Source organism: Lissotriton helveticus, chromosome 1_1 (genome assembly GCF_964261635.1).
Source record: "Lissotriton helveticus chromosome 1_1, aLisHel1.1, whole genome shotgun sequence".
In the NCBI taxonomy this organism is placed as follows: Eukaryota; Metazoa; Chordata; class Amphibia; order Caudata; family Salamandridae; genus Lissotriton; species Lissotriton helveticus.
Window position 1 is genome coordinate 295,871,506 of NC_136057.1, and position 14,399 is coordinate 295,885,904.

The 14,399-nt window shown below is 50.1% G+C and overlaps 1 protein-coding gene across 3 annotated transcripts in view; it reads right to left on the reverse strand.

Annotated features, from left to right (window-relative positions):
- Positions 1-14,399, reverse strand: part of LARGE1 (LARGE xylosyl- and glucuronyltransferase 1) — a 1,129,206-nt gene that overhangs the window by 58,868 nt on the left and 1,055,939 nt on the right. For all 3 annotated transcript variants that reach the window (XM_078669611.1, XM_078669686.1, XM_078669758.1), the window contains exons 10-11: positions 12,641-12,796; positions 5,064-5,227 (exon numbers count right to left, since the gene is read on the reverse strand). In XM_078669611.1, the coding sequence (XP_078525737.1) occupies positions 5,064-5,227; positions 12,641-12,796 (320 nt within the window). The remainder of the gene's footprint in view (positions 1-5,063; positions 5,228-12,640; positions 12,797-14,399) is intronic.

Below are 14,399 nucleotides of genomic sequence, written 5' to 3' on the forward strand. Positions count from 1 at the left end.
GGATCATGCCACACGGTACCCAGAGGCCATCCCTCTGAGGACTGTTACTGCACCTGTGGTAGCTAGGGCCCTGATGGGAATCTTTACTAGGGTAGGATTCCCGAAGGAGGTTGTGTCTGACAGGGGGACTAACTTCCTGTCCGCTTACATGCGGACCATGTGGAAGGAGTGTGGGGTGACCTACCGGTTCACCACTCCTTATCACCCCCAGTCCAATGGACTGGTTGAGAGGTTTAATAAGACCCTGAAGGTCATGATAAGAAGTCTGCCAGAGAGCTTACGGAGGAAGTGGGACGTCCTCCTACCTTGCTTGCTGTTCTCCTACAGAGAGGTGCCGCAGAAAGGAGTGGGCTTCAGCCCTTTCGAATTGTTGTATGGGCACCCTGTGCGTGGGCCTCTCAGCCTGGTGAAGGATGGATGGGAGAAGTCTCCCAGAAAACCTCCCCAGGATGTGGTGAGCTACATGTTGGCCTTCAGAAGCCAGATGGCCAAGTTGTGGAAGCAGGCTGCTGACAACTTGGAGGCCAGTCAGGCAGTCATGAAGGAATGGTACGACCAAAATGCTCACCCGGTGGAGTTGGAGCCTGGCCAGAAAGTCTGGGTGATGGAACCTGGAGAGCTAAGTGCCCTTCAGGATCGTTGGACAGGCCCATTTGAGGTGTTGGAGAAGAAGGGTAAGGCCACTTACTTGGTGGATCTTAAGACCCCGCGGCAGCCCCTACGGGTGCTGCATGCCAATCGCCTCAAACCCCACCATGAGAGGCCAGAGGTCATCCTGATGTTGGTGACTGATGGTGCTGAGGAAGCAGAAATCGAGCCTCTCCCAGACCTCTTTTCATGTCAAGAGAAGGATGGGTCGGTGGAGGGAGTGATTCTCTCCCCGTCTCTCACTCCTGAGCAATGAGAGGATTGCCGACAGGTATTGGGGCAGTACTCTTCACTGTTTTCCCTTGTCCCGGGAAGAACCCACCTGTGTACCCATGATGTGGACACAGGAGACAGCCCCCCAGTGATTTCCAAGACCTATAGGCTGTCGGACAAGGTGAAGGCTAGCATCCATGGCGAAGTTGCCAAGATGTTGGAGCTAGGAGTGATAGAACCGTCCAGCAGCCCTTGGTCCAGTCCGGTGGTGCTAGTCCCAAAAGCCGCCCCACCGGGCACCACACCAGAACTGAGGTTTTGTGTGGATTACCGAGGACTGAACTCAGTTACCAAAACTGATGCTCATCCCATCCCCAGGGCGGATGAGTTAATTGACCGGCTAGGAGCTGCCCAATACCTAAGTACCTTTGACCTCACTTCAGGGTACTGGCAGATCTCCTTGACAGATGGAGCAAGGGAAAGGTCAGCCTTCTCCACGCCTGAGGGACACTTCCAGTTCTGTGTGATGCCCTTTGGGCTCAAGAACGCCCCTGCCACATTTCAGCGACTGGTGAACCAGGTCCTCTCTGGAATGGAGGGTTTCTCGGCTGCTTACCTGGATGACATTGCTGTCTTCAGTAGCAGTTGGGAGGACCACTTGCAACATTTGCAAGCAGTTCTCCAGGCGCTGAAACAAGCTGGATTGACCATCAAAGCCAGCAAATGCCAGATTGGGCAGGGGTCGGTTGTGTACCTTGGACACTTGGTGGGTAGGGGGTCAGTGCAGCCCCTGCAGGCGAAGATTGAGGCAATCATGGCCTGGGAACCCCCCAAGACACAGACTGAGGTCCGAGCTTTCCTGGGCCTAACAGGTTACTACCGTCGCTTTGTGAAGGGGTATTGCACTATTGTAGCGCCCCTCACAGAGCTCACCTCTAGGAAACAACCTCGACGGGTAGTTTGGACAAAGGCTTGTCAGCGAGCCTTTGAAAAGTTGAAGCAGGCAATGTGTGAAGCACCGGTCCTGAAGGCTCCCGATTTCTCCAAGGAGTTCATTGTTCAAACAGATGCATCCGAACATGGCATTGGGGCAGTGTTATCGCAACTAAATGAAGAGGGCTTGGATCAGCCTGTAGTCTTCTTATCCAGGAGACTGCTTCCCCGGGAACAGAAGTGGAGTGCAATTGAGAGGGAAGCTTTTGCGGTGGTGTGGGCTCTGAAGAAGCTGCGGCCATACCTCTTTGGCTCGCACTTCCTGGTTCAGACTGACCACCGCCCCCTTCGTTGGCTGATGCAAATGAAGGGGGAAAATCCCAAGCTGTTGAGGTGGTCCATCTCCCTACAGGGAATGGACTTCCGGGTGGAACATCGGCCTGGAGTGGACCACGCCAATGCAGACGGTCTCTCCAGGTATTTCCGCCTTAGTGAAGAGGACTCCCAAGGGGTTGGGTAGTTCTCCCCACTTTCAGCTGGGGGGGACGCGTGTTAGACCTGTCTGGATTTTTTTGCGCAGTCCCTCCTCATTATTCTTTATTTTGTCCCCTTTTTGCCCCTCATACCCTTACTATTTTTCTGTCTACTATTTTTTATAGGTGTTGGTCAAGGGGATAGGTGTTCTTTCTCCCCTCCATAATCTTTTACCTCAGGCCAGAGGCCTGTTCTGACAGGAAAGTTGGCACCACCTAAAATGGTGGCCACCAACTGCCCCAACTGTCGCACCTAGAACTTGGCCATAGCTTAACATAGGGCATTCCAGAACCTTCTGGTCCATGCTGGACCATTGAAGGGCAGCCTATAAAAGGCGGAATGCGGGGCAGCCATTTTGTCTACCTGTGGAAGTCAGCTGGAGGACAGGTGGTAACTGAGAGTGGGAAGAGGTTAGACTTAGGGTTGACCTCCTGGACTGGGAAGCTGCCTTATTGGCTCAACCCACTACTCCCCTGTTGGTTACTTGTCCTGGCCCCGCTGTGGGAAGTTACTTGGAGACCCTGGGCGCCTAGCTGGCCCCTTGTCTAAAATTATACAGGGACAGCTTCTGGAGAAGGAGACTGCCGCGCTGCGGAGCGCAGTCCTCTGCCCAGCTGGTGAGACTTATTAAGGAGTGCGCCTTCTTTCACCCCCAGCCCCTGTCCAGGAACTGCCAACTGCCCAGGACTGCTAATCGCCCCCCCCCTGGGGTTGGTGTGTGCCAGTGGGCTTGGATTAACTCAGCCTTTAAATTGCCTTTCCCTCTCACCATCTGCCCCTCACCTGCCTTTGCTGCCGAGTGCTCGCTATCCTGGTGAGGCGTGGGAGGAAGGTGACGCGATCGCCTTGAGGAGGTGGCTGGGCTTGTTGCCCTCATCCTGATAGTGCAGACAGGGGCTGGTTGACCCATCGACTGAAGAGGGAAGAGAGCGCCTGGAAGGAATAGCAACTGAGGAGGGAAGAGAGCGCCTGCCTGTGGAAGCGGCCCGGAGTCTACAGCGGTAGTGTGGTGGAGTCGCTAGCTCCCCGCGCATGCTCCGTGAGTAGGCCAGCGAGTGAAAGCGAGGCGGCGCTTCCTCAGAGCCGCTAATCCCCTGCGCTTGCCCAGTGAGCAGGGGATCAGTCTGAAGAGAGAGGCGGCGCTCGCGTAGGGATCTTATCTCCCGCGTTTGCTTTGTGGTGCGAGCGTCTGGAACCCCCAACGACCCCCTCCCTTACTGAAGAGCCTAAAACCCCCAGCGCCCCCCCTCCCCCCTTTTCTGAAGAACATCGGCGGGAGGGAGTGGAGTGAGGCCGGTGGGACCTCGAGAGAGCCTGAAGTCGTCAGCGACGCGTGGGGACTGGGACAACATCGTCCCCACGCTACAGTAAGGAGTGGGGCTCTCTATCTCTGGGGAGTTCTGAGCATAGGGGTGAATTCTCACTTTTGACAGTTGCCCCCCCCCCCTGAGTGGAATAGAAGCTCTGAGGAGCAAAAGACAAATAAAATACATATTTAGCTGGCCTAAGGTATGAAGATTGCCTGCCTGTTATTGATATAGTGCCTGTTAAATGTAATGAAATACAGAAAGTCATTGATAATTTGCATAGTAGATTAAACGTGTTATTGCAATTGCTGAGACCAGTGATAGAGTGTAGGTCCTATGTAGAAACTATGCCTGATTAAATGCTAGGATCTCTAGTGATGTAAAGCGGATGACTTAAGTTAGCACCTTAGTGGAGACTATAGTATTGTCCTGATTAAAAGGTATTGTGCTTTCTTCTCCAATAGGGAATCTGCATAAAATGTAATTCAGTAATGGTAAAAGACTAAGCATATTTCCAAGTTACATGTATTGAGGTGTAATTCTCTTTCCACAGACAAACAGTGTTATAATTTCTCCTGAGCTAAATGTAAATCTTTCCTGTGTGAATATTGAGAGTTAAACCAAAGAGAATATTATTTTTATAAAGCAGTGCTTATTTTCCTACATTTTTGGTGTAGCGTTTTCTTTTGTGTGATATTGCGTGGTTTTACTTTTGGGTGGTCTGCAACCTTAACACTGTGCCTCTGAAGTTTATGTCTTGCCCTAGGCCAGGCTACCCCAGGTTCTAACAACATGCAAGTAGAAAAATCTGTGCTTAGCATAGTGTGCCGCCCGTCTTGTATTTTGCTGTTTCTGTCATTGCATATAGATATGTGATACAACAAGTAACATCATACCTACAACAAGTCAGGACTATTGGCTTTGTCAATGGTTGTTAGTTGCATAAGTTAAATAAGCAGCAACTATGGCTTGTGTATAATATTGAAAAAGCTTCCACTTAAAGCCCTGGTGATGCCAAGACAATGTTGCTGCTCCTGAGTTTCAAAAAGAGAATGGAAATCTAGAGAGAAAATGACTCCCTGTAAAGAGATTGCTCTTCCTCTATAAAGCTCATCTGGCATGACATCATGCCGTGACTTCTCCACTAGTGAGAAGTGAGCAGTGTGAGCAGCGCACATCAATGTGCCTGCTGTCACTGCAGTCCGGAAAAAAACTGACCGCCTGTGGCAGGGCACAAAACTGAGCCCGATAGAGACCCGTTTCGAAGCCCCCTTTAAAAAACTGCTGGTGCACCGGTGTGACCCGGCCCACTTAAAGCCCTGCATGTCCGACTTGTGCGTGACTTTACCCCGGCCCTACCGGTCTCAGTCTGTGATTTTCCAGAGTTTGCTAGCGGCTGGTCTGCCTCTGGGGGTCGAGGCACTTTACCTGTCCATGGAGAGCTGGGCCACGAGGGTCACGTCAGTGCCATCGGGCGCCGCCACGTACTCGTAGTGCAGGAAGTAGAGGTGGGTGCGGTGCACCGTGAAGCGCTCTCTCCGGAACTCGTAGCAGGGATCGTCCTCGTCCAGCTCCAAGAGCTGTTTCTGGAGCTGTGGAGAAGCATGCAGGAGTTAATGACGTCACATTCATGAACTGACTTGACTGTGTAAAGTACCAGTTACCTCAAGTCACCTAGAACGGCATAAGGGCCCCAGGAAAGCAGTAAATACAATTAGCACACGCTTTAAAGTATGTTCCACAGTTGCCCAAATGACCTGACTGCTAATTAAATAAAAACAGAAAGGCCATGACAGGGCCGGCTTTAGCGCTAGTTCTAAAGATGTTTTAAGCACCCCACCAGTGACCGCTTTCTCCGCAGTTACCATTACTACCACCCTACAACAGTGCCCCTCATCTCTCCCTAGTCACTCTCTCATATACATTTAATTTGTTGGAATGCGCTACTCATATCAGTGTAGAGTGTCACAGTACTTTACATCACGCACACATAATACAGAGACAATGAATCATACAAGTATGCAAATTAGTCTATAGGGAATGTCACATAAGGCAATGAGGATTACAAGGTGTAGGAAACACATGTCATCCATACTGGTGGGCAGTATATTTTAAGAGGGGTTTGGCTGGGGTAGCACAAACTCAGGATGTAAAGCATACCCCAGTTGTTGGGGGGTTAGCTTTTCTAATAAAAGTGTATATCTTCCCAAACTCTTTTTAGCAAAATTAAAATAATGGGAGACTGCGGAAGTTCTAACTATATAGCAACATAAAAAAGTGAAGTTCTAACTATACCGTTCATGTTTGTATGCAGCTCTTTGATGAATGAATGAAAAATGTATTGTTCAGTTAGTAAAAACTTACAGTAAAAAACATCTTAATACACTTTTTTTAACAATTCATAAAATAAGGCCTCTTTATGCAGTTTCCTTACTTTTCATACATAGCCAATCCCGAGTCCTTATTTTAAAACCACATAATTAAAAGCACAGTTCCTCAATTCATAAATACTAAAAAAATCTCTTAATTGATCACTATTTATCAATTTCCTCTCTGCTATTTCTATAAACTTCAAAAATCTGCCAGTAAATTGCAAATCTTCCCCCAGTAGGCTGGCAAGGACTGCGTGTCGGCATGATCATATCCCTTGACTATTAAAATCCTGCCTCAACAGCCTCCTACGTTCCACTAGTAGCCCGGGCAACTACAGACAATATGACTAATATCTTCTCTATTATATTTACAGAGACTACACATCCTATTACCACTCAGCTTTTTCCACGTTGGGGTTCATAGGTCACTGTCCTATGTTAGGATTATAACTTCTGAAATGCAAGTAACACAAGAATCTCTGTGACAAAGGCAGTAACCCACTGAGCTATCCACATAAAATACAGCTTATCTGTCGTTCAAAACCACCAACAGACAAAGGATTGCTCTCCAGCAGGATCATTAATCACCAGTTATCTGGACTTTTTTTTATTGTTTTCTTGCACCCATGGCCATGGTAATGATAAAAACTATTTAAATGAAGCATACACAATGTATGTGCCTTGTGGGCCTGTGCAGATTTAAAAAAATAAGAACAAATATTAGAACATTGGAATGTTGGGAGCTCCATTGAAGACAATGGAGTGCTTCATGCTTTTACGGGCCGGTAAAGGCCCGCAATTCAATATTCCAATGTTGTTTTCAAAGGCCTATCAGAGCCGAGGGGATTTAAACCCCTCGAACTCTGAGAGTACTTTGTTTTATTTTTTGGAACATTCTGCCCTCTAGTGGCAGAATGTTCTAATAGCCTTACAGCCCTTCCTAGCTGGGCTATACCGGCTATTAAAGTCCCGCTCCCTTGTTAAAGTCCCACGCCTTCGGCTCGGGCCTTTAACGCTGGAGCGGGCCTTTAATAGCCGGTATAGCCCGCTATGGCGGACTATAAGGCTATAGTAACACATTCTCTTACCTACTCAGTTAATTAAACTTTGTGTCACAGCCTGATCTGGTAAGCAGCTGCAGGGATCAGGAAAGGTGAATCGAAATTAACAAACTTCTTTTCTCCAGCTCTGAATAGGAAAAGGAAGTATCCATGCAGCAGGATGGCATAGTTGCTTGGTGCCAATTAAAGAATGTGTCCCCTTCGTCATGCCCCTATTGTACCTGCACGACACAGCCAACTTTTCTAAACGGAGTTGGGTGATTGCGGATGGCCGTGAGAAAGAGCCCAGGCCCAATCATGCAACTCCCAGAACAGGAAGAAAAACAACGCTCAGAGGAACATTTTAAATGAACATGCTGATTTTCTATTGGCCATCATGCCCTCACTGCCAGGGCCAAGGCTAATGTGTGGGTGGGATTGGCCCACCCGCTAGTACCGGCACTGCTTCTAGGGTTATTAAACACATCCTAGCCTCGGGCCGCCTTCACAGCGCCCCCACCAAGCGCACACCTTGCAAAGCACCACAGCTCGCTTACTGCCCAGCCTGAGGTGCTGCGCTGGTTATTAATGCCCGCCCTGCTGTGTCTTACTGACGTCTTAATGCACTCACAGCGGTGTGTTACTGTTTACTTACTGCACACCCGGCAGCGGCACCAGCTCCCTGGCCTGGACTGGAACCGGGGGCGGACTCTGCCTCAAACATTAAACTGGAAGGACTTGGGGGCACGGGCGGTGGGGAGAGAGGCCCCCCACACACGTCGGAAGGGATGGAGCCTAGCCTCGGGAATGTGGGGGTGAGGACATGTACCAAACCCTTCTAACTATGCTCTATCCCACGCTTACATGTACTAAAGGAGGAGGGGTGGGAGGGAGGGGTGCTGGGAAGGAGAGAGGGATGGAAGGAAGGAGGGAGGGATGGAAGGAAGGAAGGAGGGAGGGATGCTGGGAAGGAGAGAGAGATGGAAGGAAGGAGGGAGGGATGCTGGGAAGGAGAGAGGGATGGAAGGAAGGAAGGAGGGAGGGATGGAAGGAGGGAGAGATGCCAGGAAGGAGTGAGGGATGCTGGGAAGGAGGGAGAGATGCCAGGAAGGAGTGAGGGATGCTGGGAAGGAGGGAGGGATGCCAGGAAGGAGGAGGAATGGAAAGAGGAATGGATGGAAGGAGGGAGGGATGGATGGAAAGAGGGAGGGGTGGAAGGAGGGAGGGAGGGATGGAAGGAGGGATTGGAGCCAGTAAGGAGGAAGGGATGGAAAGAGGAATGGATGGAAGGAGGGAGGGATGGAAAGAGGGAGGGGTGGAAGGAGGAAGGGATGCCAGGAAGGAGGAAGGGTTGCCAGGAAGGAGGCAGGGATGCCAGGAAGGAGGGGGAGATGGAAGGAGGGAGGGAGAGATGGAAGGAGGGAGGGAGGGATGCCAGGAAGGAGGGAGAGATGGAAGGAGGGAGGGAGAGATGGAAGGAGGGAGGGAGTGATGCCAGGAAGGAGGGAGGTATGGAGGGAGAGAGACATGAAGGGAGGGAAGGATGGAAGGAGGGAGGAATTAAAGGAGGGAGGGATGCCAGGAAGGAGGGAGGTATGGAGGGAGGGAGGAATGGAAGGAGGGAGGCATGGAGGGAGGGATGGAAGGAGGGAGGGAGGGATGAAAGGAGGGAGGGACGGAAGGGGGGAGGGATGGAAGGGGGAGGGATGGAAGGGGGGAGGGATGGAAGGAGGGAGGGAGGGAGGTAGGGATGCCAGGATGGAGTGCAGGTGACCGAAAGCCCTCTGCTCGAGCAGAGCTTGCCACGTGAGCTGGTTGTCTGTGCTCACACCATGGAAGGGGTTCCCCTGGGCTGCCTCGAGGCGCTCCTTCAACATCGCCCCTGGCAATCCAACAGGGGGCAGGCTATAGCTTGCCAAAAGCTATGTTTTTCACAGGAAGCCCGCTGGAAATTACGCAGAGCGCAGGTATTCTGAGGGAGGCAACAACGCAATAGTAGTATCACTCATGTGTGGTCACAGATCACCATACATGTGTAAAGGGTCAGGCCATAGGCCCCCATTCACCTAAATAATTACCACACAGACACACTGGTATGGTATCTGAAACTGGCCCCGGGCACGTGCGCCTGGACCCTTCATTGACAGGGCCACATGTCCTGTGATGGATGGGTGGGGTGAGTGTGGAAGCCAGCCCTCTAGGAGTGGCTGGTGGAAACACATTATCAAGAAACACTAGAACGTGACCAGCCGGTCACTACAACATGCACCAAACTAGAGCCTAGTTAGTGCCGAAAGTTCTCGGAGCCGGAACCCATTGACTGAAAGTGAACAGGAAAGGCACAACGACACAACTCGGCCAGCCTACAGACTCTCCTACTGCCTGAAAAGCAGGGCCGGAAGCAGAGGCGCAACTAGAGCCAAATTTCAGAGGGGGGCTACTAAAAATTTAGGGAGGGGCTGATTCTTCCAGCAATATGCAGAGTGGAGATGCAGAGGCTCTAAGAAGGGGTAAAAACACAACAAAGCTTCGTTAGCAAGTAAATGGACCTTTAAAGACCTGTGAAGTACTTGGGTGTGGCTGTGTGTATGCCCGGGAAGCGGTCTCAGCCGGGCTGATACACACAAAAGGGGGAGGGGGGGGGCTGAAGCCCTGTGAGCCTGGTCGGAAGTCATGAACAGCAATGGCCTGGTTTGAAGGGGGTCAGATCAAGGGGTATCCAGCAGGGCACAAGTCCTAAAAAAATAAGTGGGGGGACGTTGATGTCACGACAGGAAGTGACGTCACAAAAGGTGGCTTGCACCATCAGACTCATTGCCTCCCCTCGCTCACCCCTTAGATGCGACTGCATCAGAGAAGCCAGCGCATGAGCAGCGTTCTGAATGAGCTCCGATCTCACCCCAGAGAGGCCAAAGAGTAAATGTATGGCTCCTTTGGTCCAGTTATCGAGCTCCCGTTAAAATAAGTGGGGGGACGCCGTCCACCCGCGTGGTACCCCAACTCGAGCCCTGACCTCCAGAGACCTCCCTCTCCATTCTAAAGGAAAGATGCTGTTTGTGCTAGCGCAAGCAGCCGCGCATGCGCGATCTCTTATGGAGCCCTCCCAGAATGCCCCGGGAGGCCTCTGCCATTGATAACACAGTCAGGGAGGGTTCAGAGGCCACGCGCCAAGCGCAGAGAGATGAAAGGGGTCTACGCAGACTCCCAGACTGGACAAGCGCCATGCCCACACACACCTTTCATCATCTCCTCAGTCACCGCCTCTTATTGAATTCTCCTTCACTCACTCCCGCTCTGCCTGACCTCCGTTTCATTATTAAACTGAAATCACTTGTGCATGACGGTGAGGAAAGCACCCGCCAGAAGAGCTCTGTCAATGCACCTCATTCCTGCGAGCCTCGCCGTTCGGTCAGTGCACCTTACACCTGTCAGAGGTAGATGAGTGCGGCCGGAGGTAAACAAGACTGACAATACACCTCGGTTTGATCAGAGAAATAAGCGGACGTGCCTCCAGTTAGAAGTATCACAGGGCTCCCAATACACCTGAACCCTAGCAGAGGCCGCACACAGCTATACACCCATCTAAGGAACACCCCTCGGCTCTGCCAGGGCACCATACTGCTGTACTGCCCTGTCTGCCAAATGCCCCCCCTAAGCCTCCGCAGCTCTGTCATGCACCACCTTTATCTTAGCAGAACCTTTACGCTCACCGCCACATGAGACTGGTGGCGCAGCGGCCAGAGCAGCTGACTGGAGAACAGGCCCACGTTCAATCCCTGGTGCCCGCGTTTGATCCCTGGAGGCAGCTCAGTATCATGTGACTCTGGGCAATAGCTCACTTAATCTCGCGGACGGCCCCCAGCTCCTTGACACCCTTTAATTTTTTTTATTTTTTCAAAAACCTTTATTGAACAAAATTGCACATCACGGTTACAAAATTGCACTTCATCATGACAGTATATAGGAGCAGGGGGACCCCGAAAGGAGGGGAAAACCACATTCAATAAGCGCCTTGAAACCCTTGAGGGGTAATATGTTTGCGCTTTACAAATACAAATTATTTACCGCTCTACCAGTGAATCTCAATGCTGTCAGCCCCACCAGTCAAACTCTACCAAAACAATCTCTATTGAGGTCTGCACCCTTCCACTTTCGACAGGCGGCTCCGCCAATGCATCTCGGCTCTGTCACAAGTCTGTGCACCTTAGCCCTGAGGAGCAGGCAGTTACACATGGCAGCAAACAGCAGCACACCCAGGCACAGGTCTGACACGCATAGCTGTCCTAGGAGTATCACTCCAAGTGGGCCAGGGCCTGCCCAGCAAACCCAAGAAATAGGCACTGAACCAGCACACGATGGGGCACTCTATTTCTGTCATTCACCAGCTGAATTAAAAAAAAATCCTTCCCGTCACATGCTAGTGCTACGACGCAATGTCACCAGGAGTGCCTTTTGTGACACCCAGACTGAGTGACTGGTGGCTACTGTTTATCATTGGTGTTCCCAGGCCTAAAGCATTATTTCAATTCAAATAAATAACTCCTGTATTGCAACTCACTTTTAAACGTACTATGTCAAGATTTATTATAGCGTTAGAGGCCGATGTAGTGGGCTCTTCCGGCCATTAAAGGCCCACTCCAGTGTTAAAGGCCAAAGGCGAGGTACTTTATCAAGGGAGGGGGTCTTTAATGGCCGGTAGAGCCTGCTATGGAGGGCTCTAAAGCTATTAGAACAATCCGCCCCTAGAGGGCAGAATGTTCTAATTAGTAAAAACAAAGACCTCTAGGGGGTTTAAATCCCCTCACACTTCGAGAGGCCTTTATTCACAGCAACAGCTGTGAAATGAAAAAAACGTTGGAATGTTGGAGCTCCGGCTACTACCGGCCATTAGAAGCCCGGAGCACTCCATTGTGTTCGATGGAGCACTCAACATTCCAATGTTCTAATATTGCTTTTGGCCTTGGATAAACCGTTGAAGTATCCTTCTGATTTTGGTTATTCTTTGTCCAGTGAGACCCTACTTATGAATTTGTCAAACCCAGGATGATATTTCATATGTATTATTTCTATAGGTGACACCTTGGGTCTCTTGTACTCTGTGGACCCACACAAATGGATGACTTCTACGGACAAGTTCCTAAAAAAAAAAATCTTCTCTACATTCCCTGATTAACAATAAGGATAAAATTACATAGGAATACATATTATCACTCCAGCAGTCCATAACCTGGTTTCTAATATTGCTTGGTCATATCATGACTGAATGCTTTGCCCTGATATAGTCTGCTGTGATTGAAATAACATAAGACGAAACATATGTTGGTGAAGGGGCGTGTCTAAGAATATTGAATAGAAAAAGGCTTCTGAAACCACAACCTCAGTTTGGGATTTCTTTGTACTTGGAGACATTGTGATTTTAACACCTTGGGTAAAGGCATTTCGAGAACCGCATCTGTTTGAGGGCCCTTCCACCTTTTTCATCCCATTTAAAGCAGTGGCAAGTAGGTCTACGGGGGAGGGGAAGGAGGCGGGGATGAGGGACGGGATACGGAGGATCTAGTTATAAGGGAGGAGATGGGGGTGTCAGACATACATTCTCACTGTTGAGGTCGGCCTCACTGGGGCAGCCGAAGAGCTCCCTCCGCAGGAGATTGCCGTCATACTCCAGGAAGGTCAAGTAGAGGTTGCGAAAGAACTCCACATGCTTGTTTTTCACCCGCAGCTTCTTGGGCGAGTTCCAATGGATGACCTGGTGAGAGAAAGAGAATATTCAGAACCACACGGTAGTCTACAACACATCAGAGTACACGTCATACTGCATCATACTGCGGGATGGGTGGAAAGGAACTCTTGAAGCTGCACAACTGGCCGACTCTCCAGGCCAGAGCCTCACGCCTTCTGCTGGGCCATTTGGCTATGACCCGGCTTCCTCACCCCACAGTTGGGTGCCAATTTCGAGCACAATCATTCAGGTACAGAAATCCTCCCTGTTCAAAATCAGGCAAATCCCTGGTGTTCATCACTTGAGAGACTTATTTCCTTTTTCTGGATTTATTTCTTTAATAGTTTACCCATCCCAGTGCCTCCTGTGCTAGAGATCTAAGTGCTGGGGATCAGTTTGAGAAAGGTGTGAGGTGCGGAGGGCCTCGTCTGGTATTATCCAGTGAGGTTAAGGCGTTGGAATTAGAGCATGTAATGGGCACAATATGGGTGGTGTTAAAGTGTTGCTGTTGGAAAGTGGTATGAGGTGCAGCTCGACTGTCGCCAAGTCGACCTTCTATCTCAGCTGTGTCAAAGTGCTTTATTTTTTTAGGTGGTTACAGGTGGTGGGCCCCGGCCCTCACTGCTGGGGACCTGAACGTATTTTTCATCATCGGACTTTGATCCAGAAAGAAAGAGAAACTCGGCAACTATAGGTCTCGCAGCGACATCGCTTCGCGATGGTCGCAGGTGCGAGACCTAAAAAGGCAGAGAGGACTTTAAAGAGGGAAAAAAACACACAATGGCAAAGGGACGAAAAAACCCTGCATGACAAATTAATAGGAAGCGCAGGGTTTTGGAAGAAAGAGGCATGAAGTGGAATCAATGCTTTGATATCTGGTAACCCTGGCATCAGCAGTCCTGGAATTTAGCTGTCAGTAGCAGGCTACTAAAAAAGATTTCGGGGAATGCATTCAAATGAAGACTCTTTTTGTGGACACACTTGCAGTGTAGAACTGTGCACTATACTTGTGATTACCTGGGGATATGGCCAGGGATCAACTAGTCATGCAGGTGACGCTGCACTGCAAGCAGATGGGCCAATATGGTCAGAGACTAGTGACTATTACAGATAGTGCCCCTGGGGTGCAGAGGGCGTGTATGCCCACTTTAGGCACACCCTGGGCACTTTGGTATTAAACAAGTATTCTCAGACATCCTAGGGCCTCCTGCAGCCAACCCCCTGCAGGCAGGACAGTTACACACTGCACTGCCTACAGGGAATCCCTAGTCCCTCTTCAAAGCGAGCCTGAGTTCCCATCTGCAGTGACAACGAGGCCAGATGCTTAAAACAGCCGGCCTGCCTTTCAGACATTGTTCACAGTGCAGCTGCGAATTTGTGGTTGCACCATGAACAGCACATTTTTTGGAAATGGTTACACTGTCTGTGTCTGCTTCAAGCTCACCAAATGAAGGCTGCACCATTCAAGCCCTGGTTTGTGTTAGGGCATACATTCTGCATTAGTGACGCCTGGTGCAGGGTTTATGTACCAACATATTGATGCAAATGCTTCACACAGTTTCTCACATAAATATGCATCTTCTTTTCTTGTCAAAAGAATAGTGCTGTGCATGAATATTGATACCTACAC